At 42.5% G+C, this 18,791-nt stretch overlaps 1 protein-coding gene across 1 annotated transcript in view; it reads right to left on the bottom strand.

Annotated features, from left to right (window-relative positions):
• Positions 1-2,016, bottom strand: part of LRGUK (leucine rich repeats and guanylate kinase domain containing) — a gene marked incomplete at both ends in the record, with an annotated part of 121,658 nt that extends 119,642 nt beyond the window's left edge. The window contains 1 exon segment of the mRNA XM_079711855.1: positions 1,699-2,016. Within this exon segment, the coding sequence (XP_079567981.1) occupies positions 1,699-2,016 (318 nt within the window).
• Positions 2,017-18,791: the final 16,775 nt, after the last annotated feature.

Raw genomic sequence — 18,791 nt, 5'->3', positions numbered from 1 at the left:
AATCAACAAAAGATGAACAAAATAAGTAATAATTTTCTGTGGCCCACTTTAAGCAAAACTGATGTGTAACTAGGCCATGTAGAAGGAGGTAGAAGAAGACAAAATGGGGGATGAGGGTGGAAAAAAATGGGCCAAATGTGGAAAGTGAACAAAAGGACATTACAAAAGAAGGGAACCCAAGTGGAGACAAAATGTAAGTAGTCAATGGCAGAATCAGAGTAACAGAAGACACTACAAGTTACAGAGGGGAGAACAAGAAAAAAATAAGGCAAATGAGGAAAGGGGATGGTGAAAGAGAGCAGGCATAACAAAGAGAAACCTGTTTGGTCTCAAGGGGGAAAGAAAGGTAATTAGGAAAAGGTGCAATGATGCAGAGGGGATGCCAGAAGAATATCACAGAACAGGATGTTGGAAACTTTCTATTTCTCTGTATTATACCTACTTCTGAAAAGAATTTGAAGCAATTTATACTGTGAAGGAGGAGGAAAGGGAAGAGAAAAACCTAATCTAAAGAAAAACTACTGAAATTAAGAAAATACTGAATTAAGAAAAAAAGCTATGTTTCCTGGCAGGCAAGACAAAGAGGAAAACCTAACAGTTTATCAAAAGAAAGCAAATCAAAAGAGTGGATATATGTATAACTGATTCACTTTGTTGTACACCTGAAACTAACACAACATTGTAAATCGACTATACTCCAATAAAAATTTTTTTAAAAAGAAATCAAATAATGTATTAGAAAGCCAAGAGAAAGAGGTGACATGATGTGAAGTGGAAAGGGATAAGAAGGCAGGCAACGGCTAAGGAAGGAACAGGATGCTAATAAGTGTAAGAAGTGGAGTTGGGTCATGTTTAGAAGAGGTATTGTAGAAAAGAGGGAATCTGTATTAGTGTGAAAGGCCAAGCTGCCAACGAGGCATTACAGGTGGGATGGTACTAATGAACCCCACAGCTGAATAACATGCATTAATTAGAATAATAATCTGGTGATTCTTTTGTTAATTCCTCTGGGGTGGAAGCCATACAAACACCTCAAAGTTGTAAAAACATCGCTACAGTTTTCCAGTAGTCACTGTTAAGCATGGCAAAGTAAATCAATATAGGTGGCATTACCGGTGGGAATGTTGGGCACATTCCCCACATCCTGAAATACTCTCACAGTGAGCAGTGTGTGTTGTTTGTATAATGCATCATATACCCCTGGCAGAAGTAATATATAAAAACTTTCAAGTCACTTGGTCTTTGAGGAAGCACTTAGATTATTTCAAAAGGGTAATTTTTTTTTTCCTAGAGGAAGGAGGATGAAGGGACTCCTTCATCGGGGAGAGTGTTCGAGTATTTCACAGTCATGAGGAAAAGGTGCAGGGGGTGCAGAAGTAGAAGTCTGTCTATTCACAACACTGTCAAGCCATAACTCCCATACAAATGGATACTTTTCCTTAACGATGCTGTGTAACTTGACTCTTAAGAAATCAAATGTGCTAACGAAAAATAAAGGATATACTTGAAGATACTTCAGGCAAAGGGTGAGGAAACCGGGTAAGAGAAATGGGAAGGAGAGAGGGGGAGTCTCAGAGCAGTAAGGAAGAGGCGTTCCTGGAGGCAAGGAGCCCTAGGAATGGGCTCAGCCGCAGGCTGGTGAGGGGTCCGACCGCTGGAGAAGGAAGTGAGGGGGTAAGGGGTGGGGGGAAGGCACACCTCAAAATTCAGCATTTCGGACTCTGAAGACTCCTCGGACTCCACTTTGCCCTCGTCCTCTCCCTCGCCCTCTTCCTGGTCTTCGTAATCTCTGTCCACGTCCGACTCTTGATAGTGAATGAGCTGCTGGAGTAGGTAGGAGGAGGCTTTGCGGAAAGTATTTTTCGGTCTCTGCCCCATGGGAAGAGGAGACCAGCAAGACTGACGTTCCTCTTCTGAGTGCAGCAGTTTCGACTGAGCTCCAGTTCGTGAACTGCTCACGCCTCCCTGGAGACAGGAAGGCTCCGGCAACTGGGGATCTCTCCCGGAGGTCGCCATCTTGTTTACCGGGATTGCCTAGGAGACTGACGCCAGGTGAGGAGGCGCCGCAGGGGATTTTGGGGGCTGTAGTCTCCGCCCCTCCCTGCGTCCTCGCTTTCAGCTTGCGCTGCCATTGGTGCACGACTTTCCTTTCCTTTTTGTCCGTTCAATCGCTGGCTTTTTTTTTTTTTTTGCTTGTCTTTCTCGTTTTTCACCTTTTTTCTCTGCACCCCCTTTTTTGTGTTCAACTGTTTTCTCTCAACCTCGAGGTCCCTCTTAGATATTTTTCATCCCGCCCTGAGATCACCGGTGAGCACCCTATCCTACTTCATTCACGGAGGCTCTTTACGCAGAGTTAGTGTTAGATGTCTCTAAAGCTGTCTGTCGGAAAGCTAATAACACTGAAATTTTACTCTATGCAGAGTGCAGTGCGCATAAATGAAATAGAAGGCATGGTTCCTGTCCATATTGCGGATAATAAAGAGAAACTACCAGACAACGACTGAGAGTTGGTTGGCAATTAACTTACATTTTTACACCTGAATGATAAGCCATGTCCTTAGGTAGAAAAACTGGCAGTGGTCTAACAATCCAAACAGAGAGAAAAGCAAACGACTGTCTAACTGACACTGTATCTGAAAGCCTCTGTAAAGCTATTAGCATCGCATAAATAATTGTATGTCAATGACCTGCATTGGTAATTAATTTTATCTTGTTGCATAGGTTCTCTTTGCAGTTTTCTAAAATACTCTTGCAAGATTTCAAAGCATGATTTTATGCTAGCGTGATTCCATGTGACCCAAATCCCATAGCCTTGAGCTCCACAAAGTAGACACTATAGAAAAGCAGAATGAAAATTATAGTAACTATTATTGCCATAGTGATGACAATAGAGATCCTTGTGGGGAAGTCACCCTCATCCTCCTGGCCTTACAGGGCCTTTTCTCCATGCTTCAATGACAGCAGTTGCAAATACAAAATGATCCTGTCAGTGGCTGTCAGGGGAGAAGGAGAAAAAAATTCTTATGGACACCATCCATTGACTGTTATCTTTCTCAGTGCTTGAGGGCCCATTAAAACGGACAGAAAGCTTTCAGAATTACCTTCCTTCATTATCTTGCTAGTCATAAATGTAAAAAGGCCATAATGAAAGTACCTCTTTCTGCTAGGCTCATCTTACTGCTTGCCTGCTTTTTTCCCAGTGGATTAAAAACTCCTCCAAGGGATTTTTCTCTACCCTCACCCCCATAGGACCTGGCTAGCTAACTGACATAAGGACGAAGGGGGCAGAAAGTATAAAAATGGAAACCCAGTGTGTTTTTTGTAGTTTTCAATAACATAATCAGCATTTTCAGCAAAGCAAGCTTTGCCAGTGTCATTCTATTGAGAAAAGTGTCTTAAGGCAGAGTTAGTTAGGACCTGTTAAAGAGTAAATTTCAAAAAGTTAAAAAGATGATTATCATACAAAAATAGAAACACATGTGAAAGATTTTATTCAACACATTAATTTATGAGGGAACCAGTAAGATGTTAACAGGGTATTCAGAGTCCACAAACAGAGACATTCTGAAATAAGTCCACTAGGTTAGAGATAAAACTGGTTTATGCCCTACAGGACATTAAACTATAGCCTTTGGAGTTATATATTTCTAAATGTTTCTCTCCTTTCATCTGCACATCTACTCTCTATCCCCATTCAACAGATGAGGTAACTGAGGCCCACAGAATTTAAATAACTAGGCCCAACGACAAGCAGTGGTGCTGAAATCCAAACCTAGAATGACCAACTCCACTGTCTACCTTCAGCTACCGCTTCTGCAGGTGGAAAATGTGAGGCAAGATAAAGGTACACAAGATGTCTCAGAAAAAAAAAATGTTATCAGCTAATGTTCTTAAACATAAGTAAAAGAACTCAGAGAATAACCCTTTCATATAGAATCATAGCATGTCAGAACCAGAAAGAACTTAAAAGCCCACCTTATCCCAACTCTCCCTTTTATAGAAGAAGGAACTGATGGCCCTCCAAGGATAATGACTTGCCCAAACTCACCTGACTTGTTAGCAGCCAAGCAAGAATTAAAGTCAACACCTCTCCTTGCTCAATCTTTGCTGTCGCTAGTTCACCAAAATGCCCCCTATGCTGGAACTGTATGAATAGAATCCCCTAATTTGGAATTCTGGGCATCAAAATAGAAGGCATTCTCTCTATAAAAGTTATTTTACCAGGTAGAGAAGATGGAATTAGGCAGAGGGAGGGAGGTGAGGGGAGGGAATATTTTGTCAAAAGTCTTCCTATTAGCAGAAGACATCAATAATTGCTTCTATTTATTCATTGCTTACTGTAAACCAGGCCTGTGCTAAATGCTATAGATATGTCTCAGTTAATTATTCCAACTGCTCTCCAAAATAGGAATTGATATCCCCATTTTACAAAGGAGAAGAATGATGCTCAAAAAGTGCTAAGCAAGTTGCTCAGCCACAAAATTTGTATCCAAACCAAAATTCCAACACAAGTCTTCCTGGATCCAAAGCCCCTGATCTTAACCATTAATACTCTGCTTTCTCCAGAAGTATGAATTAGTTTCTCAGGAAGTAATTGTGAGGCACAGAGAGTCTGGCCCTGGTGAGGTACTAAAGATATATGTATGTGTGTGTGTGTGTGTGTGTGTGTGTGTGTGTGTCTGTCTGTCTGCCTGTCGGGGGCCAGGCAGGAAGACCCGAAGTTTCTGAAGCTAGGGAAGTACAACGGGGGTGGGCAAAGGCAATGGAATATGATAATCTAGGAGAGCAGGGTCTTCTGTGGTAGTTCTGGATCCTTACCCACTCAGGTGAGAGGAAGGAGAAAGTGGAAGAGTGTGACCATGACACTCAAGAGCTCCCCTCTTGAGAGGACATCCAAGACAGGCTATTGAAAGGGGAGAATCAAAGGGGTAAAACGCTTAAGTTTAAAGGAGGCTGCTAACTACCAGCTGCAGCTACTTGGTAGATTTACCCTGGCAGTATTATTTACCCTAACCCCTAACTTTTCTATGTAGAACAAGGCTCTCCCCCAAACTGGAGCCAACACCCTGATGTAAGACCTTACTTTATTGAGAATGAAAAGAAAAGGCAGGGATGAACCCTTTGTTTCCTGTATCTGGGAAGAGGATCTTCCCAGGAGTATAGACCATGGGCAAAGCAAATAATGTATACCCCATCCCCAATTTTGTGAGAGAAAAAAAAGGTTGAACAGTACTTCTCAGGTATGTTGAGATGGCAGCACCTTGAACTCATGGTGTTTTTGATAGAATACTTAAATTTGCACGGAGTATCATGAAATGCGGCGAGCAGATAGGCCATAGAAGGCACCACTGATATAATGACAATGAAAATAGAACCACAACTAACATTTATGAATAATAACTATGTGCTGGGCACCCTTATAAATACTCTACATATATTAACTCATTTTATCCCTACAAGGACCCTACAAGGTAGAGGTTAATATTATCCCCATATTATAGATGAGAAAAAACAGGTATAGAGAGGTCATGCAAACCACTCAACTCATTTTGTCACACAGTGGCAAAGCTAGAACTCAAATGGAGAGTCTGGTTTCCAGCCCACATCCTTAATCAAAACACTGTGCTTCACTCAATTGCTTTAGTAAAACTTTATGGGGGACATTACGGACTGAATTTGTGTGTCCTCCTCCCCCAAAAGTCATACGTTGAAATCCAATCCCCAGTGTGATGATATGAGGAAGCGGGGCCTCTGGGAGATGATTGGGTCATGCGGATAGAGCTCGCATCAATGGGATAAGAAGAGGCCAGAAAGATAGCTCCCTCTTTCCACCATGTGAGGATACAAGGAGAAGGTGGCTTCTGCAACCTGGAAGAAGGGTTTCACCAGAACCTGACCTTGGACTTCCAGCCTCTAGAACTGTGAGAAGTAAAGTTTTGTTGTCTATAAAATCAGTCCATATACTCTCCTATAGCAGTCCAAACTGACTAAGACAAGGGAGGACCTTACATTCAATGCATTAATGTCATATCCTTTTACATTCTGTCATTCCTTTCTATGAAGAAGGGATGATTATTCATAAGGTAGGAAGTTTATTATCTAATAACAACTTAGTGAGTCTATAGACATTAGGCAGATAATTATATAAATAATCATTTATTTCAATTGCCATAAGGGCTAAGAAGGGAAAATACAGGAGTCATGAGAGCATCACCTGCAGCCGCCTTGACTCAATATGGTGTGGACGGATCCTTCAAACTGTCAGACAGACACTTGGAGCCCTGTGATGATTATCAAAAAAGTTGGGGAGGGCTTCCCTGGTGGTGCAGTGGTTGAGAGTCTGCCTGCCGATGCAGGGGACACGGGTTCGTGCCCCGGTCCGGGAAGATCCCACATGCCGCAGAGCGGCTGGGCCCGTGAGCCATGGCCGCTGAGCCTGCACGTCCGGAGCCTGTGCTCCGCAACAGGAAAGGCCACAACAGTGAGAGGCCCGCGTACCACCAAAAAAAAAAAAAAAAAAAGTTGGGGAAAGACAGTACAACAAATAAGAAACTTCATTTGTCATCTTTGCAGAAATCCGCTGTCTTCAGATTACGATGATAGAAATGAATTGGACTGGTAGGGCCTGATAAAGTCCAGGGAGGACTTGACTGAGCCAAATTATATCTGTTCTAAGCAAATATCAAGTATTTTGGGGGGTGTCCTACTAATAGATACCCGTGTTGAGATCAAAGACAAAAATTGCAGTCTAGGAAAGAGATGATCTCAAAATCTCATAGACAAAGGCAGAAAAACCAAGCCAATGAAGAATTCTTTGTAAAGGAATTGCAAGCATCGGGTTATGAATAAAATCTGAACAGAGGACTAGGTAAGGATTACTGAGAATTTCTAGCTCAGATTACATTCACAGACAGAAAGGTGGATTTCATCAGGGAAGTCACAACAACTTAAGATCAAAATGATTAAAATGTTAAAATGATGACCAGAAGGGACTTTTGGAAGAAGATATGAGGATGTGAGGATGCTATGCTAGGACATTAAGAAGAAGATCAAAGAAGACCAGAAGGAATTCAGGAAGAAATCATCGCAGAAGGGACAGAAAGGAAAGGGCATCTGAGAGACATGAGGTTTAATAACCAAAGCCTCCCAATGGCACTAAATAATGAAAACAGAAGGAAGGGCAAGCAGAAGTCAGGTGAATGAACAGTGCGAGAAACCCCACCATAGCCATACACTTCAAAAAGCACAATATACTTCATCTAATTAAGAGCAAGTTTGCAATGGTGGCGCTTTGTGGGAAAGCAAACCATGCAGGCTGTGATGTAAAACACAGGAAATACCCAGATCATTATTATCAGCAATTAAATTACACAACCTATGTAAGAGGGGTCTGTTTCTGGTGCTGGGAATATAAAAGTTAAAGTCTGTATCTCTTTAATCAAGAGATTTGCATTATTATTGGGGCAGCAGGATACAGAGATTTTCTAAATGAATTAAAAGTACACAGGAGAGGGCTTCCCTGGTGGTGCAGTGGATGAGAGTCCACCTGCCGATGCAGGGGACACGGGTTCGTGCCCCAGTCCAGGAAGATCCCACATGCCACGGAGCGGTTGGGCCCGTGAGCCATGGCCGCTGAGCCTGCGCGTCCGGAGCCTGTGCTCCGCAACGGGAGAGGCCACAACAGTGAGAGGCCCACGTACGGCGCAAAAAAAAAAAAAAAAGTACACAGGAGAAAGTAAGTCCTACCTGGCTGATTTCTAGTTAATGTTACAGGCCCTCAGGGAGGGACTGAGTTGGAGGCAACATGACCACCACTTTCCCTTTACCACTCTTGGAAAATAGGACTCACTCCATGAGGTGGATAAAGCAGGGCCCCAGGCTGGTCCATGGGAGTGGTCCTTTGAGATCAAATCTGTGTCCCAAGACAGGGATGCTCAGAAGCTTCATAGATGAGGTAAGAGTTGAGTTAGGTCTTCAAGAAAGGAGGAGAAACACAGGAAGAGGTGCTGGACAGTCCCAAAATGGGAAGTGGCATAAACAGAGGCAAAGAGGCTGGCCTGGATGTTTCAGGAAGAATCTCTGAGAAGTCACTGAAATTGAAATAAAACCTGCTCACAGGAAGTTGGAAAGATGGGGGAGGGTGCTGCCTTCCTGGGAGAAATGGAGCATGAGTGAAGAAGTGGATAAAACTGCCTCATGTGTCAAAATGTCTTAGCAGAACCTAGGGGATAACACTTTAAAAGAGGGGGAGAAAAGATGGGCCTGGTGAGAGATTCTGACAGCCATGAGGGGAAGGCAGGAACCTAATTCTTGTAATGGACAATTTCACATAGATGATGCTTTCCCACGAGATTAATAGGAGACTGTTGGTCTCTGATGTACTGTGTATTTTGGGCACTTTACACAACATACATCTACACCTTATGGCCAAACTTCCTTAGTTACCTCTCTTCACTGAGGGTCCCTCCTTTCCTTGCAAAAAGTGCCCTGTCCATAGTAGATGCTTTATAAACATATACTGACTACACAAAAGCTTGGCTTTACAGTGAGAATACGGAATGTAGCTGCCACTTCATTCCTCCTGAGTGAAATCACATCTGTGTAGATGAGTCTTTGGAATTAAAACAGCAGGATGCCTGTCTCAGAACAGAGTATCTGGACTCTGAAACTGCCAAAGAAATAAAAAGACACAAACCAGCATTCAAAGGGTCTAATAGGACTTCTTTAGAGTCAGACCTGGCTAATCAAAGCCAGTCCTCATGCCTGCCTCCCAAGGTTACAGGGAGAGTTAAATGAGATGAGTGTGAAATTGGCTGACTCATATTCAGCCAATGGTGTGAGTGGTAGATTGTGGTAGATTGCAAATATGGCCACCAATTCTTCTTATCCCTGTACACACCCTTTGCAGTGTGACTTTAGCCCCTCCCATCAAGTGGTAGAATCTATTTCTCCACTCCTAGAATCTGGGCTTGGCCATGTACCGCTTTGGCCAACAGAATAGTAGCAAATGTGGCACCAGCAGAGACTTGGAAGTGCTTGGGCTTTGGGATGCTGTGATCACCCTGTGAAGAAGCCAGAGCCAGCCTAGTGGATAATGAGAAGTAATAGCCTAGCTCTCTGGGGCCTTGGCCAGCTACTCCCCTTGCCAGACATGCAAATGAAGCCAGCCTCGGTCATCCAGTACCAGCCACCGACCTGCCAACTGATCTAAGATTCCTGAGGGAACCCAGCAAAAACCAGACCAGAAGAACTGCTCAGTCAACTCAAAAAATCATGAATTAAATAAATGGTCATTTTAAGCCACTAATATCTGGAATGGTTTGAAAAGGCAGCAAAAGTTAATATACAGTGCATGAATTGCCTACACTCTCACCCAACTGGTTAGTGACAGATTGAATTTAGAATCTTTATCTTCGACTCTCATTCAAGTGATTATTTTCATATTGGCCTTTGCTACTGTCAGTATTATCTTCCATCAAAAACAAATATTTGCTGCTATAAAGCCCAAGAGAGAAGCTGCAAATCTTTCCAACAATGCAGGTATATTAGTTAGGGTTCTCCAGAGAAACAAAACCAATAGGATATTTATATAATATTTACAATAAGGAATTGCCTCACATGATTAGAGAGGCTAGAAGTCCCAAGAACGGAAGTTGGCAAGCTGAGACTCAGCAGAGCTGATGATATAAATTCCAGTCCAAGAGCAGAAGAAGACAGATGTCCCAGCTCAACAGTCAGACAAGCAGAGTTCCCTCTTATTCAGTCTCTTTGTTCTGTTCGGGTCATTAACTGATTGAACGAGACTCACCCACGTTAGGGAAGGCAATGTGCTTTACCCAGTCTATTGATTCAGATGTTAATCTCAGCGAGAAACACTCTCACAAATGTAACCAGAATAATGTTTGACCAAATGTCTGGGCACCACATGGCCCAGTCAAGTTGACATGTAAAATTAACCATCATAGAAGGTGACACTTATGGGTGGTTTCTACGTAAGGTATGGAAAGAAAGTCCTTTGGAGTCTGTGAAAAAGAACAAATCTCACATCTTTTACTGTCTTTGTACCAACCACCCTGTCCAGCCAAGTGGGCTTGAACATCAGCCTCCACTTCATGCCCCACTGTACGGGGAGCACTCTTGCTCTCCTTAAGATCTATGATGATGCAAACCACTAAGCGTATTAAAAAGTCTAGGATGTACACAGAAATGACAGCAACAACAACAATAATAAAGCCACACTTGCATGAAAAAGTACAAGTAGATAAGAGGTAGCTTTGGAATACTTTTCCCTTCAAATGAAACATTATATATTCAACAGTAGAAAGAAGATGGTAAAGAGAAATCATACCTTGAGTCATGCCACAGGGCCTTTTAGTGAGCCATGGGACTCTGTAAAGAGTCTTGCAGACACAAACAGCTCTGAATACGCATAGTATTTTCATGATAAATAAATGGAGGCTTAGGGCATTTTTCAAAGTTCATTAATTAGTGAGTTCCCCTCAAGCAGCTCTCACTCTGTCATTTTTTTTTTTTTTTTTTTGCGGTACGCGGGCCTCTCACTGTTGTGGCCTCTCCCATTGCGGAGCACAGGCTCCGGACACGCAGGCTCAGCGGCCATGGCTCACGGGCCCAGCCACTCCGTGGCATGTGGGATCTTCCTGGACTGAGGCACGAACCCGCGTCCCCTGCATCAGCAGGCGGACTCTCAACCACTGTGCCACCAGGGAAGCCCTGTCATGTTTTGATTTTTGTTCCTGACCAAGTCACGTTACTCAAGAGTCCATCTTGACTGTGAATTCATTCAGAAAGTGATTTATGGGTTTTATAAAACTCTTTTGCATAAAAATCATCTTGGAGAAATCTGATTTTAACTATTTAGTTACAGAGTTGCTTTTTATATTACGCCTTTTAAAAAACTGTGGTAAAATACAGATAACATAAAATTCACCATCATAACCATTTTTTTTTTTTTTTTTTTTTGCGGTATGCGGACATCTCACTGCTGTGGCCTCTCCCGTTGCGGAGCACAGGCTCCGGACGCGCAGACTCAGCGGCCATGGCTCATGGGCCTAACAGCTCCACGGCATGTGGGATCTTCCTGGACCGGGCCACGAACCCGTGTCCCTGCATTGGCAGGCAGACTCTCAACCACTGCGCCACCAGGGAAGCCCCATAACCATTTTTAAGTGTACAGTTCAGTAGCATTAAGTATATTCACACTGTCGTGCAATCATCACCATCATCCATCCCCAGAATTCTTTTCATTGTGCAAAACTGAAACTCTACACCCATTAAATAATAACTTCCTATTTGCCCCTTACCTCAGCCCTTGGAAATCACCATTCTACCTTCTGTCTCTATGAATTTGACTAGTCTAGGTACCTCATATTAAGTACAATCATACAGTATATGCCTTTTTGTGACTGGTTTATTTCACATAGCATAATGTCCTAAAGGTTTCTCCATGTTGTACCATGTGTCAAAATTTTCTTCCTCTTTAAGGCTGAATCATATTTCACTGTATGTATAGACCACATTTTGCTTATCCATTTAGCTGTCAGGGGACACTTGGGTTGCTTCCAGCTTTTGGCTCTTGTGAATAATGCTGCTATGAACATGGGTGTGCAGAGACCCTGCATCCAATTCTTTTGGGTATATACCTAGAAGTGAAATTGCTGGATCATAAGATAATTCTATTTTACTTTGTAATGAACTGCCATACTGTTTTCCATAGCAGCTGTACATTTTACATTCCCACCAAAAGAGCACAAGTTTTCCAATTTCTCCATATCCTCACCAACACTTGTTATTTTCTGTTTTTTGTGTGTTTGTTTTGTTTTGTGTGATAGTAGCCACCCTAATTGGTGTGAAGTTGTATCTTCTTGGGCTTAGGTTTGCATTTCTCTAATGATTAGTGACATTGAGCATCTTTTCATGTGATTATTGGTCATTTCTATATCTTCTCTGGAGAAATATCTATTCAAGTCCTCTGCCCATTTAAAAATCATGTTGCTTGTTTTTCTGTTGTTGAGTTGTAGGAGTTCTTCATATAATCTGGATACTAATCTTTCATCAGATATAAGATTTGCAAATATTTTCAGTATTTTCTCTCATTCTAAGGGCTGCATTCTCACTCTGTTGATTATATACTTTGATGCACAGTTTTTTACTTTGATTTAGTCCAATTTATTTATTTTTACTTTTGTTATCTGTGCTTTTGGTGTCATATCTGAGAAACCACTGCCAAATCCAATGTCATGAAGCTTTTGTCCTATGTTTTCTTCTAATAGTTTTATAGTTTTAGGCCTTATGGTTTGGGCTTTGATTCATTTTGAGTTAATTTTTATATATGGTGTAAGGCAAGGGTCCAGCTTCATCGGCATGTGGACATCCACTTTTCCCAACATCATTTGTTGAAAAGACACTACTACTTTTAAAAATATTTTCAATTCTTAAAAAAAAAAAAACAAAAAAAAAAACTGGGGCTTCCCTGGTGGCGCAGTAGTTGAGAGTCTGCCTGCTGATGCAGGGGACACGGGTTCGTGCCCCAGTCCGGGAAGATCCCACATGACGCGGGGCGGCTGGGCCTGTGGGCCGTGGCCGCTGAGCCTGCGTGTCCGGAGCTTGTGTTCCGCAATGGGAGAGGCCACGGCGGTGAGAGGCCTGCGTACCGCAAAAAAAAAAAAAACACCCCAAGATTGTCTCTTCAGGCAGAGAGCATTAACACTATAACACTATTAACACTATACAAGATGGGACTGACAATAGGGTATGCACTACTGAGCACCTGATCAGTATTAATTTAATAATCTGTAAGACATAGACACTGGTTAGTTTCCCTTTCTCCCTGTCCCTTCTGTTTCCTTCCAATCTCTGTATCCCTGGAGGGGCTTACTCCTGCAGACAGTACCACCTGGATCCCTTGCCCTCTGTCTTTTAATTGATTTTGCCCAATGGAAGGTAGAGGATAGGGGACAGGCAAGAGAATGGTCAGAATTTCCCTCACACCTGTATCGCTCTGTGACTGTGGTTCCTGTCCGAAGGTCCCTTTTCATGGCTTCAACTAAGCCATTGTTTATACACCATTCAGCCATAGAGCTATGTTTACAGTTTGGGCGTAGAAGTAAACCCAGGGGTGGGTTACATTAAGCAATAATTTATATCAGAGGCTAACAAGAGATGGCACAAATCTGGGACTATCCAAGTATTCTATTCCTTTAAATCTTGCTCCTTTAAGTCATCTCTCAAAGGAATCATGTCTTCCCTTGTCTCATTTCTCTTCTATGCATTTGAATCTAACTGATGGGCAAACATAATCCACACCAAAGCCTGCCTCAGTTATTGAACTAGTCTGACTGGTCCGGAAAGGACCTCTACTATCTAGCTATCTACTTGAATTAAATCATTCTGTAAACTACCCCTAGAATTTTATAATTTAGGGGTGAAGCTTACGCACATGTAGTCAGTATAGCATTTCCCACACCTACCATTTACCATTATTGCTGATTCAATTCATAAGACAATGCTCTGTACTTACAGATATCCCCAGCTACCTCCGGCCAGCAGCTATCAGGATTACACCTTGGAAGAGAATAATCAGTGCCCTACTTGTGGGATATTTTGTAAACCCAACCTATTCCAAGGATGACAGTCTTCACAACTTACCAGGTTACAAAGCTAATTCTTAGTCCTCTGCCATCTCAAAAATTACTCTTTATGTTAACATTTTAAAGAAATAAATGGATATGGATCATAGTTATAAATATAGGTGGAGAGATCTTCTCCATGCCCAATCAGTTCATACTTATTCAAATAACGACTAGGAAGCTAGGAGACAGGACTTCCAAATTTGATTCCTATCTCCCCATCCAACCATTTCTCAAAGAAGCTACCAAGCCTTCTTAGACAAACCCTAAACAATATTTTATATTTTCATTATGCTTGTTTTAAAAAATGAAAGTAAAAAGACAAAGTATTTTTCACCCTGGCAATAAACCTGCACAAGCAGAGAATTAGATGTCAGAATCTTTAGTAGCAGCTGCATTATTTAGCTGATGAATTAATAGGAATTTGTAGGAGAAGAGGTAGGATTTAAAGTTAAAGCTGAATAACAATTAGGTTTTAGTGTCATTAAAATTCTACTTTCAGCTGCTACTAATTTTCTTTTTGACCACAAAAGACATTAGTTTTTCTGAGTAAAGAGGAAAAAAATCTATATTGTTTTACAACACTACCCACTGAAGAGGCTGCCAATGTAGTAAGAGGCAGTCGTTTGAATTGTGTAGACAGGAATAGATGAACAGAAGAGAGGAAGATTGAGAAAGGAAAGAATGTGCTGGGATGCTTGCGAATTTAGAAAGCATGAGCAAACTTAGAATGGAAACAGTAATACTGTTTCTAGTGGTAGGAAAACAGATGAAGGAGAGTAAGAAGAAATAGCAGCTGGATCCCTACCTTGACACAGGGGGCAGAGAATACTGGACACCAAGGTGTCCGTTATTGAGAAAAGGATCAGGTGCTTCGAAAGGGAAGATTGGAGGTGTCATGTGAGGCCAAAGACAAGTCCAGTTAATGACAAATTACAGTGTGGCTATTGGTTTTAAGCCTTAAGCAAATTTCCATCATTCAGATACTGGGTGGTATTTGGTACTTACTTGGGGAGAAGGACTTGGATTTATAGCATGGTTATGTTTTACCACCCTTCCTCCCCCCACCCAAAAAATGCTGGTCTACTATTCATGTTGCCATGACTATCCCCCCACCTAACTCCTGATTAGCAATATTAAATATGGAAATGAAATACATTTCATTGTTAAGCAGGTCCATTAATGTATTAATTGAGAGAAAAAGAGCATAAGCATTTTAATTATGTGACTGACTGTAGAATCTGGGCTGTAAGCTGTCAAAATTACGATTCTGAGCTCAACCATTCAAACACCGAACCATCTAAAGAGAGGACACACCATAGCATGAGTAATGTGTGGAAATCCCAAAACAGGGACTAGGGTTACTGCCAAACCTCAATCAAGACTGTTTAAAAAACTGGACATTCTTCTTGAAGGAAGTCTGGTAAACACACAGCTCCTGAAGAAAAGCAGCAAATTGAAGAGAGCTGACTCCATACATTTTGATCCACTCTACTAGAACAGAGGAACAAGGACTCCCTCTCAAGGAGCAGCAGTTAAAAACAGAGCTGCCAAGAGAGGCTGAGATAAGAAAGGAATAACTCAGCAAGAAGATGGCAGCCGCTTCAAAATTAAATGTGGGTCAGAGCCTCTTTCCTTCCTACCCTTCCTAAGGGCTCCTCTGAGGGCAGTTCTGTTAGCTTTGCAGTCACCCCTTAAAGACAAAAATGAACATTCCATGACCACACCAGAGCATTAAAAGGGGGTCACAAGTCAGTTAGCAAATGGCAGTCTCTCTTCAGAATTTACATACTAAACAGAAGCTTTTGTTCCTGGAATTTCTCTTAGGGAGACAAGATAAATAAGAAAAGGTGTCTATGCTAACCCTTGGTCTAGTAGGAGAAACTGAACTAAGTACATATGATTCATCAAGATGGGTGAGGGGTTTTTTTTTTTGTTTGTTTTGTTTTTTGTTTTTTGTTTTGCAGTACGCGGGCCTCTCACTGTTGCGGCCTCTCCTGTTGCGGAGCACAGGCTCCGGACGCGCAGGCTCAGCGGCCATGGCTCTCGGGCCCAGCCGCTTCGCGGCATGTGGGATCTTCCAGGACCAGGGCACGAACCTGTGTCCCCTGCATCGGCAGGAGGACTCTCAACCACTGCGCCATCAGGGAAGCCCAGTGGGTGAGTTTTGTAATACATTGTGAGAGATGCTAATGATGGAGCCATGGACCAAGAGCTAAGGAAAGCAGAGGGGGCTGTGGCTACCTGAGCCCTTTTAGAGCCCAGACATTCTCACTATCGTAGGCTAGTGAACAAGCAACAGTGTCAAATAGAGTGAGGAGAGAAAGGGCATGCCCATGTTTTCCCTTTTGTTTGGGTCCCCTAATTCGCTAGACTGATTCTAGATGCCTCCCTTCCTCAGTATTTATGAAAAATACCTCATTGCCCCTGTTTCTCAGGAGACCCTGTGGAACTGTAAATTATTTCGTGTGTTTCCCCTGAAAACAAATCTAGGATGTCAACCCCCCTAGCAAATTAACAAGTAGCTGACCCACCCAGTATTGCCACCATTTCTAACACAGATAAAGGAATTTCACAATAAGGGCACCTGGTATGTGGCAGGCATTATGCTAGGTTCTTTACATACTGTTTCTTAATATTCACAACAATGGGAATTACTATTCCCATTTTACAAACCAGAAGACAGAGTTTAAGAGGTTAGGTGACTTGCTTAAGAGTGCATACGGCCAGTAGGTGGTAGAGCAAAAAACATAAACCGAGGTCTCTGACCCCAGAGCCCATGCTCTTTCCACCACATTCTGTGCATCCCATGGAAAACTGAAGTATAATTAAGTACCAGTGAAATCTCTTAGAGGAAAAAAAGCTGATTAGTTGAACAAGTAGAATTAAAAACTGATACCCAGGTTGGAGCATACCCTATTTGCAGACCTAGCATCTATCACCCCCAACCTCTGCTGCACCCCTCCTTCCTAACAGCACTTCAACCTCCTCCAGGAACCTGCCTTCCAGAAGCCAAGTGCTGCTTCCAGGAGGCTGGCCCCATCCAGCGGCAGTCCCTGCTGAGGGCCTTGATTCATTTCAGTCAATCAGAGTGTCCTGTTCCTTGCTGGTGACTGATTTAGGTTGATCACATGGCACTTGTCTGGCCAATGGTATGTCTCTACTGGAGGGGCTTCTGGGTTTCCTCTAAAAAAAAAAATGGTTCAGAGGCAGAGATGGTCTCTTCTTACGTGGATTGGTGACACTCCCACATAGGGCTCTTGGAACTGTGTTAGCATAACATCACCAACCTTTGTAATGGTGGGATGGGGTCAGAGGGAGCCTGGGTTTCCTAAAATGGCCACCTTCTGCCCAGGCCAAGGACCACCTTGTGTCTTCCATTATTTCCCTTGAGGACCGAACTCACTCTTGAATGTTTCCAATGGTTAACCCGTTACTTGAGCTATTTAGTGCTTTTTTTTCCTTTTGGTAGAATCTGGGGCAGTTAATAACTTCCCATTCATTTCTGTTTTGTAATTTAGAGAGCTTTCTCTGTGAAATGCAGAGCAATTTCGCAGAAGCCATAGGAAACTTCTCTCCCCATGTTCTTTTATAAGATCAAACAGGTATCTGTCAACAAAGGGCAGTCAACTTGGGCTCGAGCTCTTTAATGTGATAATGAGATAATGCCGGGTCTCTGATTTCTCTGGGGCTCTTCAAGGGTCTGCCGACTGCACCCCGCATGCACCTCTTCTCCCAATTTGGTCTCCTCTCAGCATGCTCCTCCCACGTGTCTCTGTCAAATTCAAATGAATTTCTCAATATTCTCTGTGTTCTTTATACTCTTAAACTTTTCACACTACAACTTTATGCTCATAGGGCGCCCCAGATTTTTATCCTTAAATTAAGGATACAGTAAAGCCAAGTACAAGCCAAGTACAGTTTGGTGATGAGATTGTATGAGCTCTGTTCACTTTTACCTGCTTAAGTATTCCTGAATACTTAAGCAAAGGAGTTACGTATGGTCAGGTATGAGTTAAGTATATGCTTCTACTACCCCTTACTGTTGAACTTAACCAAGGCTTTTCTTACTCTGTTTTAAAGAAAGTACTTTTTCATTCTGGTGCTAAAAGCATCCAAGGAGTCTTCTTCCCGGATGCTGCTTCTTTTGTCTCTTTCTCCTGATGCATCAGTTAAGACTACTTTGATGACCAGAGCTTCCTCTGTCAGAAAGCTCAGTCCTCACCAACTAATTAACTCTCCAAAGAAAGCTAAGCTGCTGTGTCTGTCTTTGCTTTCCTACTCTCTTGGTGGCTCTACTTCTGTTTCCTCTTTCCTGCTGTGGCCCAAAGAGCAAAGCAGGGAGATCACCCTCAGGGGCTGCAGGGCCTCAGGCTTGAGTTCATGCTTTTGTTTTTCCAGTTGGTAGAGACCTTCCTTGATAAACAGCTATTCATTTCATTACTTCAGCCTTCCACAGGGAGGGACGACTTTGCTAAAAGCAAGCTTCAGGCAGTTTTTTCCACTAAATGTTTTCTTTGTTAATAGTACTTTAAAGAAAAACAACCCATATTTGAATATATTAGAACCACCTTCAAATGGATTAACACTGTTTTTTTTCACATTTCATTTCTTGTATAGTAGAACTGTTATTTTTCAGCTGGCTTCAAAATTTCAGTTCTCTTATCTAGGTGAATGATGCCATATTTTCTTCCAAGTTCAACTGGCTCCTGGACTCCTCTGCTTGGGGCCCTCACAGTTACCCCAAAGTCAGTGTGTACAAAGGAACTGAAACCGAACAGGACATGGGGGGCCTTTCTGTCCCCCCCATTTCTTGACTCCAGCCTCCACGATCTTCCTGGAGTCCCAAAGGGCAGATTCCAACAGTTGCTAATCCGGGAAGGAAAGGGATACAAAGAAAAAGGAGTGGCAGACAGAAAACAATAGTGCAGCCTTGGGGCAGGGTCCTGGTTCCACCTCAGGGGATACACATGACAATGTCTTTAACTCCTTCATAGAATTAAAACCCAGAAAATGGAAGATGTCAGCATTCTCCATACTAGAGAAGACCACTTGGGGCCACACTAAAGGAACCAGAGAAGCTCATCAAGAAGATCACCTGAGACCAGATTAAAGGAGTACAGCCCCCCACCACCACCACACACA

The sequence above is a fragment of the Hyperoodon ampullatus genome, assembly GCF_949752795.1.
Source record: "Hyperoodon ampullatus genome assembly, chromosome: 9".
NCBI classification, from domain to species: domain Eukaryota; kingdom Metazoa; phylum Chordata; class Mammalia; order Artiodactyla; family Ziphiidae; genus Hyperoodon; species Hyperoodon ampullatus.
This window is presented reverse-complemented; position numbering and strand designations above follow the sequence as displayed.